At 42.2% G+C, this 19,160-nt stretch overlaps 2 protein-coding genes across 7 annotated transcripts in view; one reads left to right on the top strand and one right to left on the bottom strand.

Annotated features, from left to right (window-relative positions):
- The window catches only part of Katnal2 (katanin catalytic subunit A1 like 2), a 64,927-nt gene extending 52,658 nt beyond the window's left edge, over window positions 1–12,269 (top strand). For both annotated transcript variants that reach the window (XM_040273331.2, XM_078030070.1), the window contains exons 14-16: window positions 10,131–10,293; window positions 11,110–11,212; window positions 11,890–12,269. In XM_040273331.2, the coding sequence (XP_040129265.1) occupies window positions 10,131–10,293; window positions 11,110–11,212; window positions 11,890–12,029 (406 nt within the window). In that variant the 3' untranslated portion in view covers window positions 12,030–12,269. The remainder of the gene's footprint in view (window positions 1–10,130; window positions 10,294–11,109; window positions 11,213–11,889) is intronic.
- A 3,839-nt stretch (window positions 12,270–16,108) lies between these two features.
- The window catches only part of Hdhd2 (haloacid dehalogenase like hydrolase domain containing 2), a 58,577-nt gene continuing 55,525 nt past the window's right edge, over window positions 16,109–19,160 (bottom strand). For all 5 annotated transcript variants that reach the window (XM_078030073.1, XM_078030072.1, XM_078030071.1 and 2 more), the window contains exon 7: window positions 16,109–17,487. In XM_078030073.1, coding sequence (XP_077886199.1) covers window positions 17,384–17,487 — 104 coding nt within the window. In that variant the 3' untranslated portion in view covers window positions 16,109–17,383. The remainder of the gene's footprint in view (window positions 17,488–19,160) is intronic.

Here is a 19,160-nt window from a genome sequence, read left to right as displayed (position 1 = left end):
TTATTGGCCAACTGCACATCTTCTTTGGAGAAATGTTTTTTTCAAATTTTTTGTTTATGTAAAAATTTCTTTCTTTTTTTGAGTAAGTATACTCTGGATACAAGTCCTCTACTAGATATATGATTTGTAAGTATTTTCTCCCAGCCATGGCCATGAGTTCCTTCCCTCTGTCAACCTAAATAACAAACAAAGAAAAATTCAGCAAAGATTAGTAAGTTTATTTGGGAGCAGTAGCACTCTGCAGTAGGAAAACATAGTCAACTATGGCATGGGCCACCATCTCCAGCTGACAGTAACATTCTGATGAGGAAAATGGTACAAATCTGGCCTAATTGAGAGGAAGAGCTAAGGCGGGCTTTCTCAACCTCCGCATGGCTGACAATTGAGACAGATAACTCTTTGTCATAGAGGCTGTCCTGTGAGTTGTAGAATGTGTAGAAGTGTCCCTGGATTCTACCCACTAGAAGCTCCCTAGGTTGTGACAACCAAGATACATCACCAGACATTACCAGGTCCCTGAGGGGCAAAATCACCCCAGTTGGTAATCATTGAACTTGTGGAAAGAATTGCCAGGAAATACATAGAGGAAAGTTGTTACATGTTTCACAGCTAAACTTTCAAGTTTTTTAAAGAATCCCATAAAATAACTGAACTTGGTGTTCTTAAGCAAAAGGCAACATGTTATACAAATTGTTCTATCTTGATTTTTTTCTCTTAATACAATATCAAAATATTTTGGAGATGGTTCCAGATAAGTGCACAAGTTCTTCCTTAACTCCCTTGGTGGCTGCATCGTGCTCCATTTTGTGTATATGATGATTTATCTCATTAGTTACCTAATAATGGGCATCTGGCTTATTCCTACCCTTTTGCTCTTAAAGAAAATTCTTCAAGAATAAGTGTGCATATCACTTTGTGTATTTGCCAGTTTGTCTTTGGGGTAGGTTTCTGAAAGTAGAATTTCTGGGGCCAAAGGGTTAATGTGTATGAAATTATGGTAGAGGCTGCCAAATTTCTATCCATAGAGGTTGTACAGTTTTGCATTCCCACTAGTGTCCTTCTTTCATTACTTAACTTTATAGTAAGGACATTTCCGATGTCATTAAATAATCCTTGAAAATTGGATTTTGTAATGGCTGCCAAAATTCCCACAAGTGAATATACCATAATTTAGTTAATCATTCCTTTCCTGTTGAACATATATGATACTCCCAAACTTTATTATAAATAACACTGAAATGAACTTCCTTGCTTAAAAACCTTTGAATAAAGTCCTGGCTGTTTTCTTAGGATAGACATGGGGAAATTAGATTACTCATCAAAGGATCTAGATTATTTTTAAAATATCCCTTGTGACATATTGCCAAAGTCCTTCTCTAAGGAAAGATTTTATGAAGAACAGATATGCTTTATCAAGAATATAGAAACAGACTATTTCTTGGCTTCAGGATCTTAGATGGGGGGAGAGACTTACCTGATTCAAGTAGCCTGTCCTGCAGGAAAATAACCAAACCATACCAGAGTATGTAAAGACTCAGCCTTAAAATTCCAAAGGAAGTACTTCCTGTCCGTACTGGTTCTCACCTGTAGCCCCTTGGAGGACACGAGGCTCTCCTTCCCTGCTTGCTTACTTGCCATTGTCCCTGGAGACATCCATTCTGTCTCAAAGGGGCAGTCGTTTCTCCTGTTCTCTGTAGTGAGATGGTGCATGGCCTTTTTCTCTTCTGAGTAGAGAGTCCTCCCACGTCTGCAGCATTTCAGAGAGGGCAAGGAGGCAAGAAATAACAGCTCATCTGTGTCATCTGATGTGTAAATAAGCAATAAGAGACATAACAAATGTTGCATCTTTAATATTACCACTTAAAGTAATAGCCACGTAAGGGATTTAGCGAGAGCACAATTAGGGCTAATTTGACCAGCCTTGATTGTTCAATATTCACAAACTCAGGCCTGGGAGTCCAGAGGGAAACCAAGTACTGAATAGGCCATTAAGGCAAATGCCATCTTTAGATGTCTACTTAACTCTCGGGTAGTTTGTACAAATAAGGTGAGAAGCATGGTAGCACTGGAAAAGAGCTAGAAACTTCAGGAACACTCTTAAAAATCAGATACTTGGTATGACCAAGCACTGGATCAAAAAACCAAAAGAGAACTTTCTTCTAACTTTTAGGAGAAAGTATGAGAGCCAAGAGATAACTGCACTGGGAGTGGAATTGTCTCGGTGTGTTTGGGGGAACATTGGGGAGCAGCGGCCTCCCGACCCCGTGCATTACTGCCTGACTTCTACTTACTCACTATTCAGTCAGATTTGAAGCACCCCAAGGAATATCGCCAACCTGGCTGCCTTTCTCTCACCTGTGTAAACTGGTCTAGGGACTCCCTCGTTGCTAACATATTTCCATGCTAAGACATGCCTGCAATCAGAGTCGTCTGTAGACAGAACCCTGGTCCTTTCCACAATCACCAGGCTTTTCTGGGCTCCAGGAGAAGCTGTGCCTTCTTAGGTCCTACCTGTTAGCCTTGAGCCTTGACTGGATCAACAGTCTCCAAATGTGGTCGGTAAGCACCGTGCCGAAACAGGGTCTACCCATCTGTTTGAAACTTCCAGAGATGCCAACCTCAAAAGTTCAGCTGGCTTCCCTCAACTCATGGCTGTGTGTCTTCAAGATGCCACTGTGCATGGTGACTCTCCCAAAATGAGAAAGGACAAAGCAGTACTTTTCACACCTCACACTTATTTGACCCCAAATCCTTCATTATGGACCAACTCACAAGGCCAGTGCTCCTTTACAACCCTTTGGGGGTCATGGATTTACATTAATGTTGCCTGGTCTGATGGAAGCATCTGTTGCTACAATTGCTTTCAGTCCTTGACCAAGGTTTCATCTTTTGCAGCATTTTTGTGCTTACAGTGGTCAGATTGTTTTCCTGGAAATTGTCCCCCCATCGCATCAAGTCCATGATCTTCTACGTATGGCTCCAGGTGTTACTGATACGACCAGGACAAAGGAGTGGCAGGATTTGGGAGGTCCAGTGGGGCAGCAGGTGACCGACCAGAAAGAAGTTTCTAATCGGTGGCTTTGCCTGGCCCCATTCACTCCTTGCTCAGTTTGTTTGATTCCATCAGATCCAAATAGCTTCCTAACTGGCCCACTCTGACATTGCTTTTTCTTCTTAATAGGATGCAGACTTATGTGTGAACCATAAATTTAAAAAAAAACTTTAAAAATTATAAAATTTCTCAAGTCTTTGATAGAAAATTTGAGAACTAGTAAAAAAAATACTCATAATTTCACCATGACAAGCCTTATTATGTTTGTGTTCTATACTCCTGGTGAAAATGGTTTGGTTAGTTGTTTTTATTGCCTGTGTATCCTTCTGTAGTAACTTCATTTTCCCAAGAGGGAAAATGTTTTATTGTTCCAACTATTTATTAAAGTAAAACATATTCATTATGTATGTTAGTATTTTTTTTTTGAAAGTGAATAGTCCTGTAACGACACCCTGAGAATAATATAAATCCTTCCATACTCTTTTTGGTGTGTGCATGGATGTGTATAGAATACACACCCACTAACCGAAATGTGATTGTGCTGTGTGTGGATAGAATGTTGCTCTCTGGCTGGTTTTTTTTTTTTCTAGGCTTGAGATATTGAGGACAACTCTGAAAACCTACTTAATCCCACATAGAATTTCACTGTATGATTTGAATTTACTTTTTCTGGAAGGTTTTAATATGGTTTCCATCTGATAAACCTATTCCTCCCTGTTCCCATGTCTCAGCCCTCAGCTGGGTCCCATGATGCTCCAAAGTGGATGAGGGTTGCCTTTGGTGTTGGAATGGGTTAGAGCAGGTATTATAGAAAGGTTTTCTATCTGCCAGATCTCCTTTTCCTGGTCTTATGGCAAGGGAGAACAGTTCTTTTCTTGGGATATTTTTATCTGAGTTCCAAGTTATATGTTTCTCCAGCACATATTAGGAATATTTAAAAAAAAAAACAAACAACAAAAACAACAACAAGACCAGGGCCCTCACTGCCAAGTAGTTTCTTAAGTGCCACGGTCCTTGACCTCTTTTCACCTTCTGTTGTCTCCCTCTGTTATTTGTGTGCAATATCCAGGGATTTTTGTTGTCTGAGGATGGACTAGAGCTTCCGGAAGGGACCCCTCTGTCATGTCCAGAAGTGAAAGTCTTTTTTTCATATGTTGGATTCCCTCTTTTACCTCTTCATGCATTTTAAATATAGCTTATTTGATACTCTGCATTGGTGGAGTGCATTTCCATGGTTGTTTTTTTTCTGTTGACTCTGATTTGTGGTGGTGGTTGTGTGTTGTCATTTTGGATGGTGAACTCACTTTAATGAAGTGGACTCTCCCCCTGTCCCTTATGGAGGTCAATTTTTTGGACTGTGTCAGTGTTAGAACCACTTTCAGCTAATTTCTCAGCTTCAGACCTTTTGGACCAGGGCAATGCGGGCAGGTCTGAGAGGCTTGACCCTCCGAGAAGTCTTCCCAGTCCAAGGCCAGTTTCCTTGATGCCTTCCATTGCTAATGGGGAGGTGTCCTTCCATGGCAGGCCTGTGCCTTCCTGGGCTTTTGCTTTGTGTGGTGGCTTTGACTCCACTTCCCAACTTAAACTGGCCCAAGGCCTTCTAAGCCTTTGAAACTAAACCCATTTTTTTTTTTTTTTGTAATCACGAGGCAAACATCTCCAAATCAGCCATAGCTTTATCATCAACTGCTCAATTCTGATTTTCTGCTTCTTCATTTTTGGCCCTTGAGAATTTGGGCCCTGCCTCCTGTGGGCTCAGTTGTGCATTGAAAAAAAAAATGTTTCCTGTAGTTAACTGAGCTTTGCAGGGGACTTTATAATGAGGGATTTATTTTTTATTTTTATTTTTAGTACCAGGGATTGAACCCAGGGGCTCTTAATCACTGAGATACATCCTAATCCCCTTTTTATATTTTGTTTAGAGACAGGATCTTGCCGAGTTGCTTAGGGCCTTGCTAAGTTGCTGACTTTGAATTTGAGATTCTCCTGCCTCAGCCTCCCTAGCTGCTGGGATGATAGGCCTAATGGGGGATTTATGGGTATCTGGTTCACCTTTTTTACTGGAAACAAAGCCTTCAAATGTTTTTCCCTCAATTATTGGGAATAAATTTTATGGCAACAGTAACTGGGGAAACTATCTTTATAATTGATATTGTAGTATTGGGAAATCATTTGCATTCTTCATCACACAAAAACATTACTTTTAACCCATGCATCACTGGCCACACCTGTGCTGATTGCTCCAGACTCTTCTGCTGGATTCCCTTGTCCTGTGTTGTGAGCTCACTGCTCAGAGTGGGAAGGGAGCCTCCGGAGCTTGCGTCTTTCAAATCGTCTTCAGAAGCACTGCCCAGCCAGCTGCGTTGGATGGATCATCTCAGAGTCTCATTGTTTCTATGATTTTCACTAAAGATGAAAATACAGTGTTTTATTCTCATTGCCCAAGCTGATGCGGCTTTTCTTCATTCATTGTAACTGAGGATGATTAGGAAGTGCTGCCAATCTCCAACCAAGGATATTCACCCTCTTAAAAAACTCCAGGACTTGAAGAAAGCAGGCCATTCTATAAAACGCCAGCAGCCCTGCACCTAAAGTTCATCATCCATCCCTCTAAAGTACTTCTTGAGCCACCATTGAGTGTGCTGCCTGGTGGAGAGATGGGGAGTCCAAGACATATGGTCCTCTATCCTTGGTCTTTGGAAACTGATCAGATGAGACAATGCCTGAGATGTGAACACAAATAACTATGAGCTACCAATATAGCCAACACCTATATCAGTACAGATAATACGTAACATAAAATTATACAGAAAGAGCAATTTTTGATGACAGACATTAAAATAAACCAAAAACCTTTACTGGGTACAAAGCACTTTCTCTGGACCTTAATAAAAATGATTCCAATTTGGGTAGACGATTGAAGGAAGTAACTTCAGTTATATTTGGTTTCTAAATTCCAGGAACTGCATGGTCCAGCAGGGAAGACAGGCTAAGGGCTGTGGAAGGTACCTGAAAGTTTGGTGCAGGTGCTCAAATGGTCCATGTAGGCTGTTGATGTGGCCGGAAATGTTGCACCTTTTACCCAGCACTGGGCAGAGGCCCAGTGGCCAGGCTCTGAGGTGTGGGAGCCTCACTGTGTCACGCATGTTCTATCTCTCATGCTCGCCAGTGGTCCTGACCTCTCAGTGATGGAAGGGCCAAGAAGAAGGGAGTCACGAGAACAGAATAACTAGTGTAAAAATCAAAGTGCTGGAGCCAAGGGGAGTATCTTCTGGTTGCCACAAGTTACATTTTTTATATAAATATATTGGCATAAAGAATGATTCCTGGGTACATTCCATTTGTCCTTTATTTCCTCCCTTTTATGATTGTATTATTATTGATGTCATTAAAAGTGCATTCATCAGGCCTGGCTGTCAGAGAGTTGCACTTATTTTGTGCCCACAAGCCGTTTTGAGGTGAATCTCTTGCTTTAGGGCATTAGTTGATCAATACAGGCATCTATGGTGAGGGATTGTTTTCCCACCTCCCTCTGCACAACTTGATGCTCCTGGGGCGTTCTGGTCTTCCTGTGAAGAAGTCGCTCTGCAGCAGGTGGAGACAAGAAGAAGTGAGCGCTGTCCGTGCTGATGCTCGTACCTTCAGATACGTCATTCTGTCAATTTCATCTCCTTGCAAAACAGGTCTTCCCGGGCCTTCTTACCAGCTTCAAATTGAACTTCAAATTGTCCTCTGCACTTACTGTTCCTGTTATTGAAGAAACAAACTTGAACTGTATTTGCTTTCGAAATTTGAAATTTGGAGTGGGGCTTGTTCCAGGAACCCCATGGGAGAGCAGGGCAGACTGGCCAAGGGCTGAGGCAGGTACCTGGAGTTTTTGACACAGATGCTCAGGTGTAAGGCTTTGGGGTACATGTAAATTGTTGATGTGGCTGGGGATGCTACACTTTATCCAGCTGTGGGCAGAGGCCCAGCGGGCCAGGCTCTGAGGTCCGTGAGCCTTCGCTGTGTTTCATGTGTAGAGATCCTGGGTTCTCACCTCACCATCCTGAAGATTTAATTTTTCTTTTTGTGTCAGACCCTCTGGACTTTGGATCCCAGATAGTTTTTTTCTTTGCTTTTGTAGGTTATGCTACTTCCAAAACCCTTCAGTATTGTTTTGGGTGTTTCAGGAGCAAGTAGAGGTGACTGTGCTCATTGTCCCTCAAGTTTAAGTGCAATCTTAAAATTCATCCACAATGAAGTGTTTCCATTCCAACCTTTATGTCACAGATGGCCTTCTGTTGGAACAGCCTTCAGTTGAAGGACAATGGATCTATTTTGATTAGGTGGAGGGGTGATGCTCAGTATATTGAAAAGCCAGTGTGGTAGGGGTACTGACCGATCCAAAGTAATAGCATCTCTCTTGGTGTCTGTGTGTGAACAAGGAGGAGCCATTTGAAGCAAAGACATACACGTTGTGAATTAGAGCACAAGGTCATGAATGTTCTCCTGTGAAGCATAGTTTTTTCTTCTTCTTGAGCATAAATGTTGGCCTTGGGAGAGGGAAAATGGTGAGGGGAAGAGATGCCTGGATCCTGATGTGGGATGAGTTCCAACAGGGTAAAGCTGATAAAAAAAAAAAAAAAAAAAAAAACAAATGCAGAAAAGAAGACATAGGTCCTGTTACTGCTGGGCTGTAGATTCTCAAGTCAGGGTGAGAGGGCTAACAGGTGAAGAACAGACACAATCTCTAAGGAATCTGCTCACTGTAATTTAGGGTTCAGATATGCTCCCTGAAAGTATGTTTCACTCTTCCAGTTTAAAGGAAAATATCATGACATAAATTCAGAATGAGAGTAAGAAAAATAGAAGGGAATGGACATGCTCAGTGTTTTTGTGAATGACAAATATCTGGTGATGATGTTTCCATTGTTACTCCTTATCAAAGGATCAACACACAGGCATTCCCTAGTGTGTAAATCAGAAAACCTGCCCTTTTAGGAGCTTGACATTTTAATATATAAAGAGTTCATAGGAGCCGGGTGTGGTGGCACAGGACTGTAATCCCAGCAACTCTGTAGGCTGAAGTAGGAGGATCTCAAGTTAGAGGACAGCCTTGGAAACTTAACAAAACCTATCTCAAAATAAAAAATAAAAAGTTCAGTGATAGAGCACCCCTGGGTTCAATCCTCACAACCAGGGATGGGCCAGGGGAGTTCACAGACTCAACCTCAGAATTAATTATTAATAATAGAAATGCTAATCCACAGTGTCCAGATAGTTCCATTTAACAAGAAGTTTTAATTTACATAATAGTGCCATACAATTCCATAATGATTCCAAATAATATATTTGGAATGATAAAAAATTAAATTACTACTTGTAACCTCTCATGAGATAATTGCTTCAAAGACAGCTCATTAACGGGTGCTCAAACGACTGGTTAAGAGAGGATGGGAACTGGGTATTCACATGGACCCAAAGTCTCGTATGTAGAATCCTTAAGTCTTGCCAGGAGAAGATGTCTCCTTCATCAGGGAGAGCCTCACCGTCACCAGACGACGTCGGTTACCAGAACCTCCGTCACTAACAGAGTGACACGCACTCGTGAATAAACGCATCACTAAAAAATATGCTTGCCAAAAATGTTTACCCTGAATCTAACTAAGCTTTTATATCTGACTTCCCTCTTAGAGGACAGTTTCAGAGGAACCATTAACAGGACACCATGAGTAACATACCAGACAAAACCAGGATGTGAGACCTACTACAATCAGCCTGATCTTTTTAAAAAGAGACCAGGGCAAAGAGACTGGTTTAGAGTTTAAAGAGATTTAAAAGACATAACCATAAGCAGTACATGTTCTTTAGATTGGATAAACTATTTAGGTTGGATAAACTATAAAAGATATTTCTGGAATGACTGGAGAAATTTGAATATGGACTGAGTGATAGACACATTATGGAATCAGGGTCAGTTTTGCCAGGTGTCACAACTATGTACCTATGTGGGGAAATGTCCTTTTTCTGAGAAATGCATCCTAAATAATTTTGGGATGGTATTTCTTGATGTAATTTACTTTGAAATAATTTAGCAAGAATACACAGATAAAATATGAAGCAGATATGCCAAAATGTTAACTGTTGTTGAATCAAGATGGTAGGTATATAGATCTTCCTTGTTTTACTTTACTTTTTTATTTTCTTGTAAATCTCATATTAAGAAGTTAGGGAAATGGTTTGCAAATGCAAAATTACATAAACCTGGTCCCAGAGAATCTCAAAGGGCCATGTCGGCATTGGGCACCCAGGAAGGAGTATATTGGTGCTGAGTTCACCGGAGCACTGGGGTGAGATGGCTGTTCACTCCAGAATGGGTGAGACTTGGGGAAGAGTTACTGCACTTCCCAGAGTGCCAAATTATTGTCAGAAATAATGTGTTCACTGGCAAGATCAGGTTTAAGAATTCTTGTTCCAACTGCAATTTAGTTGTTAGTTGCCCTACACTGTCACATAAAATTACCTCCTTTACATGGAAAGTTTTAAAATTTCTTCCTTTGTTCCCCCTTCACTCCCTTCCCCATTTCCCTCTTCTTTCTTTCTTACTACTTCCTTTATTTATCTCCTTTCTCTTTTTTCTTCCTTCCCTTTTTTTCTTCCTTTCACCATTCTTTCTCCAAACACGATGTAATTGTCCTATCCACTCAGGCACAGATGTAAAGTGACAGTTAAAATGCAAAATTGCTTCCTGCAGTGCTAAATTGTTCTGAAAATACGGTTGTCATGCCTATAATCCCAGTGGCTTGGGAGGCTGAGGATGGTAAGTTCAAAGCCAGCCTCAGTAACTTAGTGATATCCTGAGCAACTTAGTGAAACCCTAAACAACTTAGTAAGACCCTGACTCAAATAAAAAATAAAAAAGGCCAAGGTTGTGGCTCGATGATTAAGTACCCCAGGCTCAATCCCCAGTACCAAAAAAAGGGGAAAAAATTTAAAAATCAATAAATAATAACAGCAAAAAGTAGAAATTATAGTTGTTGCTTAAGAAGTGTATTTGCCGCCCTGCCTACTTCTTCTGTTTCTGTGGCAATTTCAGGGAGCTGGACTGTGCCATGTTACGTCGTCTGGAGAAGAGGATTTTGGTTGATCTCCCCAGCCAAGAGGCCAGGCAGGCCATGATCCACCATTGGCTGCCCCCCGTGAGCAAGAGCAGAGCCCTGGAGCTGCGCACAGAGCTGGAGTACAGCAAGCTGAGCCAGGTGGGCAGCCCTTGTGTTGGTCGAGGGTCCAACACGTACATGACAGTCTAAGACAGGGTCACTTAAGAAGCAGCTTTCTTGAGACACATAGAAAAGATCCAAACTGCCCCACAATGCAGTGGGCCTCTTCTTCATGGAAAAAAAATCAGCTCCTTGTTATCTGTGAACATTCAAACAGAAGCAATTCAAGCTGGTGGAAATAGCATGACATTTGGACACAGTTAATCTATGGTCAAATCCAGGCCCTGCTACTTATTAGCTGTGACCTCAGGGAAGTCACTTACTCTGGAACTTCAATGTCTCCGTCTGTAAAATGGTTAGCAGACAAGTCACAGATGTGATGATGAAATGAATCTTTCCAAACAGACAAGTTCTGGGTACAGGTTGTTTTCCCCCCATTGTGAACCATTCTCAGAGTTTTGTAACCATGTTACCTACTTTGGGTGGATATTTGAACATAATGTTCTCTGAGGTTCCTCAAAGGCAGGAACTGTAAAATTTACAAGAACAAAAATGCCTACCAAATTTGACTATCCTTGGATTTGGGCCCAAGGGCCCCGTTAGACTAGCTTGGTGGCCCAGTCCTCTGCCAGCTCTTACAGTGTATTTGGATGGAGTTAGGAAGCTGCTGCCCAGCTGTTGAGGTTATCCAGACATTGTAGAAGCATCTTTTGCATTACCACCCAGGACTCTGTGTACAGTGTTTGTTTGAGGCCAACAGAATCTAAACCAGGGATGGTGGGTCCTGCCTGTCAAACCATAACTGCCACCCACATTTTGCCTGCTGACAAATGGCTGGCTTTGCCATTGTTTCAGGAGACTGAGGGTTACTCTGGCTCAGACATTAAGCTGGTCTGCAGGGAAGCAGCCATGAGGCCTGTGAGGAAGATCTTCAGTATACTTGAAAATCACCATTCAGGTATGACTGGGAAACCAGTGAAGGTGATCTGTCAGAGAAATGTCTGTTTAAAATTCCAACTCTCACCAGCAGATGGAGCCAGGTGCCTATTTTTGGTGGCCTTCTCCACTTGTAGCAGGCTCTGGTGAAATCATCCCCCTGCACTCAATATCTCCTTGGGTGCCTAGTGTGGGGTCTGCTTTGCCCACTGATGATAAACTTCTTAGGCTTTGGGCTGTTACTTCTCTGGCACACACTGATGTTGTAATGGAGCCACTTGAGACACTGTATAAATATTAAATAATGCTTTGATAGCAATACATTTAAGTCACTATTTGGGGGGATGGTCTGGACTTTAGGAGCTAAGGTAATTGCACAGTAGAGACTTTCTTCCACTGTCCTCTTTAGTCTTGCTGTACTGCATTAACCATTAAGAATGCTGCAGTGGGCTGGGGATGTGGCTCAAGTGGTAGCGTGCTCGCCTGGCATGTGCAGGGCGCTGGGTTCGATCCTCAGCACCACATAAAAATAAAATAAAGATGTTGTGCCCATCGAAAACTAAAAAAAAATAAATATTTAAAAATTTTTTTAAAAAGAATGCTGCAGTATGCATGGTCTTGAAAGAAGGTCTACTAGCCTTTCAAGTGCCCCAGTGCCATGACGTCGACGGTTGTGCTGTTGCTATTGTCTTCATCTAGAGAGTACCCATTTTCCTGGGATCCAATTGGAAACAGTGACCACTGCTGACTTTCTGGATGTGCTGGCTCATACCAAACCTTCAGCAAAGAACCTCACTCCGAGATACTTGGCTTGGCAAAGAGAGTTTGAGTCTGTTTGAAACCACACTTATCCTGACCTGGCCACAGAGGTAATTGCAGAGGTCCTCTAGGTTATTAATACAAGTGGGAAAAGAACATCATGATTAGAACAGAAAAGGAGATTATTCTTGAACACTGGATTAATTTGGACAACTGTTATTGTTTTGGAAATATGAGACATGTTCATTAATTTTTCATCATAGATGTCAGCAAAGTATTGAAGATTTCAATTACATGTATATGTGCTATTAGGTCAGGCAATGGAGACTTTTCTCACAATTAGACTCCATAAAATTTTGATGAACAATATCCTGTAGCATTGCTCGTTTTTGAACTGGGATCTTCATTTTGAAGAGAAAGATTTTCTAAGTATTCATTTTTATTTTTTTCTTGCAACACATTCCTAAATCTGCCAGATACTCATCAGTATTCTTTTCTAAATGGACAATCAGGTCAACTTTCAGTTCCCTCACTACTCCCTTGGTCCCTGCTAGTCTTGGGGGAACTGCACCTTGGTAAGTAGATTTGCACCTAATCCCCATTTTCAGCCCTGTGTTCCATCCTCGCCTATAATCATGCCCATTGTCCCCAAGGCCTTAACTTGCATGGTTCCATGTTTCTAGAGTATAATGGAAAACCTCCACACTCCTGCCTTGCCCAGGGGTGGGTGGTCATCTGGCTGCTCAGCAGGGAAAGGTTTCTGGAACTCCAACAAATACATTTATCAGCTTTTAGCCAATTCCTCACCTTTAACCTGCTTTCAACCTCTCTTCCTTGCTACCTGTTGCCTCGAAGACGAGTCTTTGAGTTTGTTCCACTGGATACATTTTAGTTGTATTTTCTTTGTGCTGATTTTAATGATCAATACCCGTCTTCCTTCCATTATCCAAATTATCATCTCTTTATTCACAGACGTCTTCTCTGACATTCTGTTGTTGGTTGATCTTGTGGGTTTATAACTTCTTTATTTATTTTCTGGTATTTTACTGGAGTTTTGAGAAAGACCAACTAATACATATTTATGTGTCATGTACTATAGAGTCTATCTAGTTATTTTTTGGAAAGTGGATTGAAAGTGTCTCAGCCACTTGTGAGGCAGAGGCGGGGAGATTTTGAGTTCAGGGCCAGGCTCAGCAACCTAGCAACATTCTATCTCAACAAACAAATACACACACACACACACACACACACACACACACACACACACACATATATTTAAATTTATATAGGAAGTTGGCTATTGGTGAAAAATGACTTTATCCATGTGTGCTATTTTCTTCTAAAGCAAGAGGTCATGACTCAAACACCCACAGAAACAATGAACTTGATACCCAATGAGTAAAATAAGCTGAGTGTGGTTCTTCAAGACAGACGGGGGTCTGGAGAACTGGGGATGAAGGAAACTGTGAAGGGCACAGCAATGAATGATTCAACCTCAGATGAATGTGGGAATTTGGTCCAACATTGCCAGATCTTCTAATCTTCCTAGAAAACCCAGTAATTGATTTGCACTTGAATCTCCTGATTCTCAAATGTCAACAACTAAGGATGACCACCTGCCTGTATAACTCACATTCATCTCACACTTCATTCCCATCAGAAGCCTTATCCGATGCACCTGGGATTATCTGGAATTACCAGATTATCCCACCCCTCCCTTTTATTGGTTTTAATTGTCATTATATGAATCTCTCATTATAGTAGGTAGTCGTGTATTTGTGCATGTGTTTTGTTGTCCATTTACCCTCCTCAAATATAAGCCTTGACTGTGGTACTTTCTGGGCTGCTATTGAATGAATGAACATTTTTTTTTTTTTTAAATGGCTTAGGTCAAAGCTATCTGAGCAGCGTTTGCTTCACAGAATTTGTGACTTTTGTTCCATAGCACATACCTTGCTGCACAGAACTTCTCATTTAGAGGACTTACACACCATTTTGAACTTGTTAGAACCCTTTGCATATTGTCAGATGTATTTTTATATGCTTCAATTCCCCACCTAGAAGGTTGACATCACAGAAGTCAGAGCAGCATTCCACTGTCTTCCTTATGCTTTACCCAGCAAGCATTTAATATAAATATGATTCTCTCAGCTACATCAGCCAGTGAAACAAACAGTTTAGATGCGTATGACATGAAGGTGAGCATTGGAAAATGTAAGGTACTCAAATGGAGAGATAAGCAGTTTGTTATGATAAATGATTTCTGGTACTCCGGGTGCCTCATTACTGCTCCTTAAAGAGAGTAACATGCTTTCAGCTAGTAGGCCTTGGTGGCTGGTGTAATAAAGTCAGTAAAGGCCTTGTGCATTTATGCTGAAAAGGCCTTTGTGACTTAGACCAACTAAGCGTGATAATGCAAACAAGGCCCTGTGTAAACAACTGCTAGTATGAAAAGGGTGTCTACCACTCAAGACAGAGCCTTTGGTGAAACAGATTAATGTATTTTAAAAATTCTTAACTAGCTGGATACGGTGGTGCATGCTTTGTAATTCCAGTGGCTTGGGAGGCTGAGGCAGGAAGATCTTGGGTTCAAAGCCAGCCTCAGCAACGGAGAGGTGCGAGAAAAGCGGTGGAGCCTCCCGGTCCTCTGCACACCAACTCACAGCGCATGCCCTGCAGCCATCTCCTGACAGTGGGTATTCTCATCACTTTTCTAGAACCAAGGTGTCAGCCACTTGGTCCCTTTCCTGGCACAGGATAGGATTACAGTAAAAATTATACAGACACTGTCCTTGTGGTCAATACCACAAGAAGATCCTCTAATTGTGGGATGGGTGGAGAAGGAAACTCTACAGATGCTTGAATTACTTGTACTTCCTCTGTGAGGCTCAAGGTGGCCTATAACCAGCTAAGACTAACACTTGGAGTATTTGTAGCTATTTTGATCTAAGATGAGACTTTTATTTGCCTCCATGGACCTCTCTGTGGACAGGTCACTTAGCAAGCCATGTTTGTTAAATAAACATCTCAAACATGGAGGAAAGGGCAGAAGCCGATTCTCTGGGGCGGGTATGTCTGCTCAGGTCTCACTTATGCCTGCGACTGTTTAACTTCCTGATCCATCATGAGGTCTTGCCTTAGCTTTAAGCTGTCTCCAGATATCAACTCCATTATTTCCAAATGTCAAATGCAGCCTCCCTGATATGCATCTTTAAGGCAGTAACTCTACATTGAAACATTCCATGCCCCCACCAAAGCTATGCCTTCCAGCATTACATTCCTGTAGTATTTAGTTTTATTGGTTCAATAACTGATCGCCTGTGTTGCAGCAAGTATAGAAAATGACTCAGCCTTGTCTGGTGGGGAGAAGAGAAGTGTGAAGACACAAGGGCAATATAAGAAGTGCCACCTGGGGATGAAGGAGGCTGCATCTTGCTCCAGTCTGCAGGCAGGGAAGACATCAGAGATACAGGAGTTGTCTTCCTGGTGTTCCTGACTTGTGCATTCTCCTTAGCTCCTGATTAGAAGGGATCAAGGCAAAACCCTTCTTATATGCTTGCTTCCCATAAAAATCAGGGATAGCACACCAGTTAGCACACGGCAACTGGCAAACATTTGATAAACTCCTAGGCAAGGAATCCCTAACTCCAGTGCACAAGTCAAAGTCAAAGCTGACTGTGGCCTGTCCACCAGGCAGTGCTTTCTACCTGCATGCTGGGCTTCTCCTGCTGCAGCTTTGCCCTGAGACTGCCCAAGTGCAGCATCATATCTCCTTTAATCCTCAGGAAGACTCTCTCAGAGACAGCCCCTTACTGGCAGATAGTCCCTTCACCCGTTCGGCACCACTGCAGACACATAGCACTTAATCTGCCCCATTCCAGTCTAAATACTTAAATGTGTTTCAAGTATTTAATATTCGACAGCAACCCTGTGTGGTAGGCACTGCCATTATCCCCATTTTACAAATAAAGACAGGAGGCCTGCGAGGTAAGGTGACTTGCTCAAGGTCAGAGGGCTTGGTGTATGCTGGTGGGATTCCAGAAGCTCTGCTCACAGCCACTCCATACAGCCTGCTGACCTGGGGGCTTGGTCATTCCATGTCTGTCTTTTGCTTCTAGACATAAGTATTAAGTTGGGGCTTTTGCAAAAACAAGAAAAGTGCTTGCCCAACTATCATTTATTTAGCTTTGCTCCCTCCCATCCAAGACCGAGCTGATCTCTAAACAAGCATCAAAACCCGAAGCTCATTAACATCAGCGTGCACTTCAATAAGGTGAACACTACAATGATGTACAATTACATTCTAATAATTCAATGCCCAAGAGCCCTGTAAAACAATTGCAAAGGCCCAGGATTATCACAGTATGCAAATGCACTAGGAAAATCATTACCTACTTAGTCCCCTTCATTTGGGTGGGTTTAACATGAGAAGAATAATCCATGCTACAAGACGAGATTTCATTTTACAGCTGTAGTAACCAAGTACATAAAAGCTTGAATCTGTCCCAATAGCTTCTAAAAGATTTTTCCCATAGTGTCAGAGGCAAAAATAATGAAATCTTGCAAATGTACAGTTAATAGGACCCTGGTGGACACTAACTTCAAAAATGCATGGTCTATAAGACATTAAAGGCTTGATTTTAGTTTCTGCACTGTTCCTGTTAATAACAATGTCTAATTAAAACATCTGTAAAATACTGATAGTTTTAATTTTACATAAAATTTCCAAAACAACTGTTACACAGTATAATAGGTATCTGCAATGAATAGGTTATTAATGGAAATATTATTTTAAATTAAAATCAGGTTCTAAATTTAAATTAGTCATCTCTGGCTAATGAAGAGAAAGGAAGTCACCCATGCTGGGAATTCAACAGAAAATCTAGTTTTCAACATCTGTTAAAGTAAATTCACTCGACAGTCTGAAGGACAATTCATTTTGCTGCCTCTGTCTTGTACTCCACTTGGCTCTTTGGCTAGGTCTCACAGTTGAACTCAATTTCAAAACATGAGGCTAATGCACCTTTCAACGCATCACTTTATAATTTACAAACCACCATTCAACTTTATTCACAGTCTGAATCCCCCTCCCGATTTCCAGCAGGAGACAGCAGAGAACACCATTCCCCATTGGAGCTTCTCTCTCCCAGCCCTGCGAACCTGATGAATATTTTAGAGGGAATGGCATAAAATCTCAGCTTTTCTTTTCTTCGGGTCTCATCTTCTTTTACAAAATAAAACAAAAGAGATTAGCAAGGCTTAGTAGCTGGATGCAATTCAATACCTTTCTTTCTAATTAATGCACAATAAAAGAGGGTTAAAGCATAATCAGCTCTGAATGGTTCGTGGCTACTGATGCTGCACCAAGTTGGTAAGGGATCTATTCCAGACAATGAAAGCTGTGTGTCAAGTTGCTTCACATTCACAGGAGGGTTCATAGGAGATGCTGCAGAATGTGGTCCACGGCATGAGGGAAACTCTCACAAGTTAGGTAGGGAGGTGGACTAATTTTTTCTTCATCTGCTGCTCGGTATTTCCCTGAAATGAAGGAAAAGCCAGTGAACAGAGCTTACTACTAGAATGCTAAATTAATCATGCCCCCTGAGCACCTGGCCAGCACAGGTCCACCCTTACATTTACTTAGTAAATTAGGGGATCCACATCCCCTAAAGCACCTTTTATTGAGGTTTCAGGATGCAAGGAGGCAGTTCAAAGAAATGTCACATTCAGTGTTGTCACAGGTCCTCTGGTTGCTCACAAGGGACAATCACAGGTCACATGGTGGTTAAGATTCCCTTCAAATCACCACTAATGAAATTACTTTCCTTCCCCACCCCACCCCTTAAGATAGAGAGGATGTTAAATCAATGATTTTAAATAGAAATTCGTATCTTGGAGGGCAGAGACCTTGTAGGCTCTGAGGGTGACTGGAACGTGCTGCTGTCTCTACCCTGGAAGCCTGGGGGTGGAGAAAGGAAAGTAATGGGTGCTCCCAGGGCAGTGCCAGGCAGGGTAGCAGGTAGGCATTAGGTAACAGGAACATTGCCAGACTCTCTTGACTCTGGAATTCCAGGTAGCCTGCTGTTCCTGGGCCTGGCACACAACTCGACACCCCAACTCAGAGGAACCATTCCACTACAGTGGTTATGGAGAGCTTTCACACATGTGAATCAGATGGTGCATGGTCCCTATTTAAATATAATTCTCAGGCCCCAGTGCCCTTCAGAAAAGCTCTTCCCTGTTATTCTCTCTCTCCTAGAACATTGTTCTTTGCCTCCACATTTATGGCAGCGTGCAACAATGCATTTGCTTGTTTAATGTCTGCCTCGCATCTAAAGGACTGTAAGCTTCCTCAGAGCAGAGACTGTCTGTCGGGTGCCCCAGTAGATTCCCAGCACAAACATCAACACCAGCACACCTTCCCTAAATATTTTTTTAAAAGAATAAATGAAATGAATAAAAGGAGGGAGGGAGTAATGGGAAGAGGTGGGCAGGGAAAAGAGAAGTGGGGGGGGTTTGCAGGAGGACCACAGGAAGGAGGCTACTTATCTGCACTTATATTTTTGCTCTCTCATTCCATTTTCTGTTATCTCTGCTATTTATTTGTCTGCTTTATTCAATTTTTTTCTGCCTAAATCCAGCTGCCCCAACAACAGGCCCACCTTTTCTACAACTCCCTCTTTAGGAGGTGATATGGTTTGGATATGAGGTGTTCCCCAAAGCTCATGTTAGGCCACGCAGGAATGTTCAGAGGTGAAGGGGTTTGATCACGACAGCTGTAACCCCATCAGTGGAGCAGTGAATGGTGGACCACGGGGTGCTATCTGTAGGCCGGCTGGGCCTGGCTGGAAGAAGCAGGTCACGATGGGGGTTGGGGGTGTCCTTGGCTCTGTGAGTGTGCACTCTCTTTCTCTTTCCTGGCTGCCAAGAGCTGAGCAGCTTTCCTCTGCCACGTCCTTCCACCATGATGTTTTGCCTCGCCTCAGGCCCACAGCAATGGAGCTGGACAACCATGGACTGAGTCTCTGTAACTGTGAGCCCAAAGTAAACTTTTCCTCTTCTAAATTCTTGTCAGATATTTTGGTCACAGTGATGAACAGCTGACTAAACAGAGGGCTTTACCTAGCAAACGCAAAGCCTGAAACCTCAACCCCACTTCCACATCTTTGCACTGTGCTGGAGAAGATATGTACTATCCTATCCTACTGACT

This window comes from Ictidomys tridecemlineatus, chromosome 13, assembly GCF_052094955.1.
Source record: "Ictidomys tridecemlineatus isolate mIctTri1 chromosome 13, mIctTri1.hap1, whole genome shotgun sequence".
NCBI lineage: Eukaryota > Metazoa > Chordata > Mammalia > Rodentia > Sciuridae > Ictidomys > Ictidomys tridecemlineatus.
Note: the sequence above shows the minus strand (reverse complement) of the source record. Positions and strands in the feature narration are given on the sequence as shown.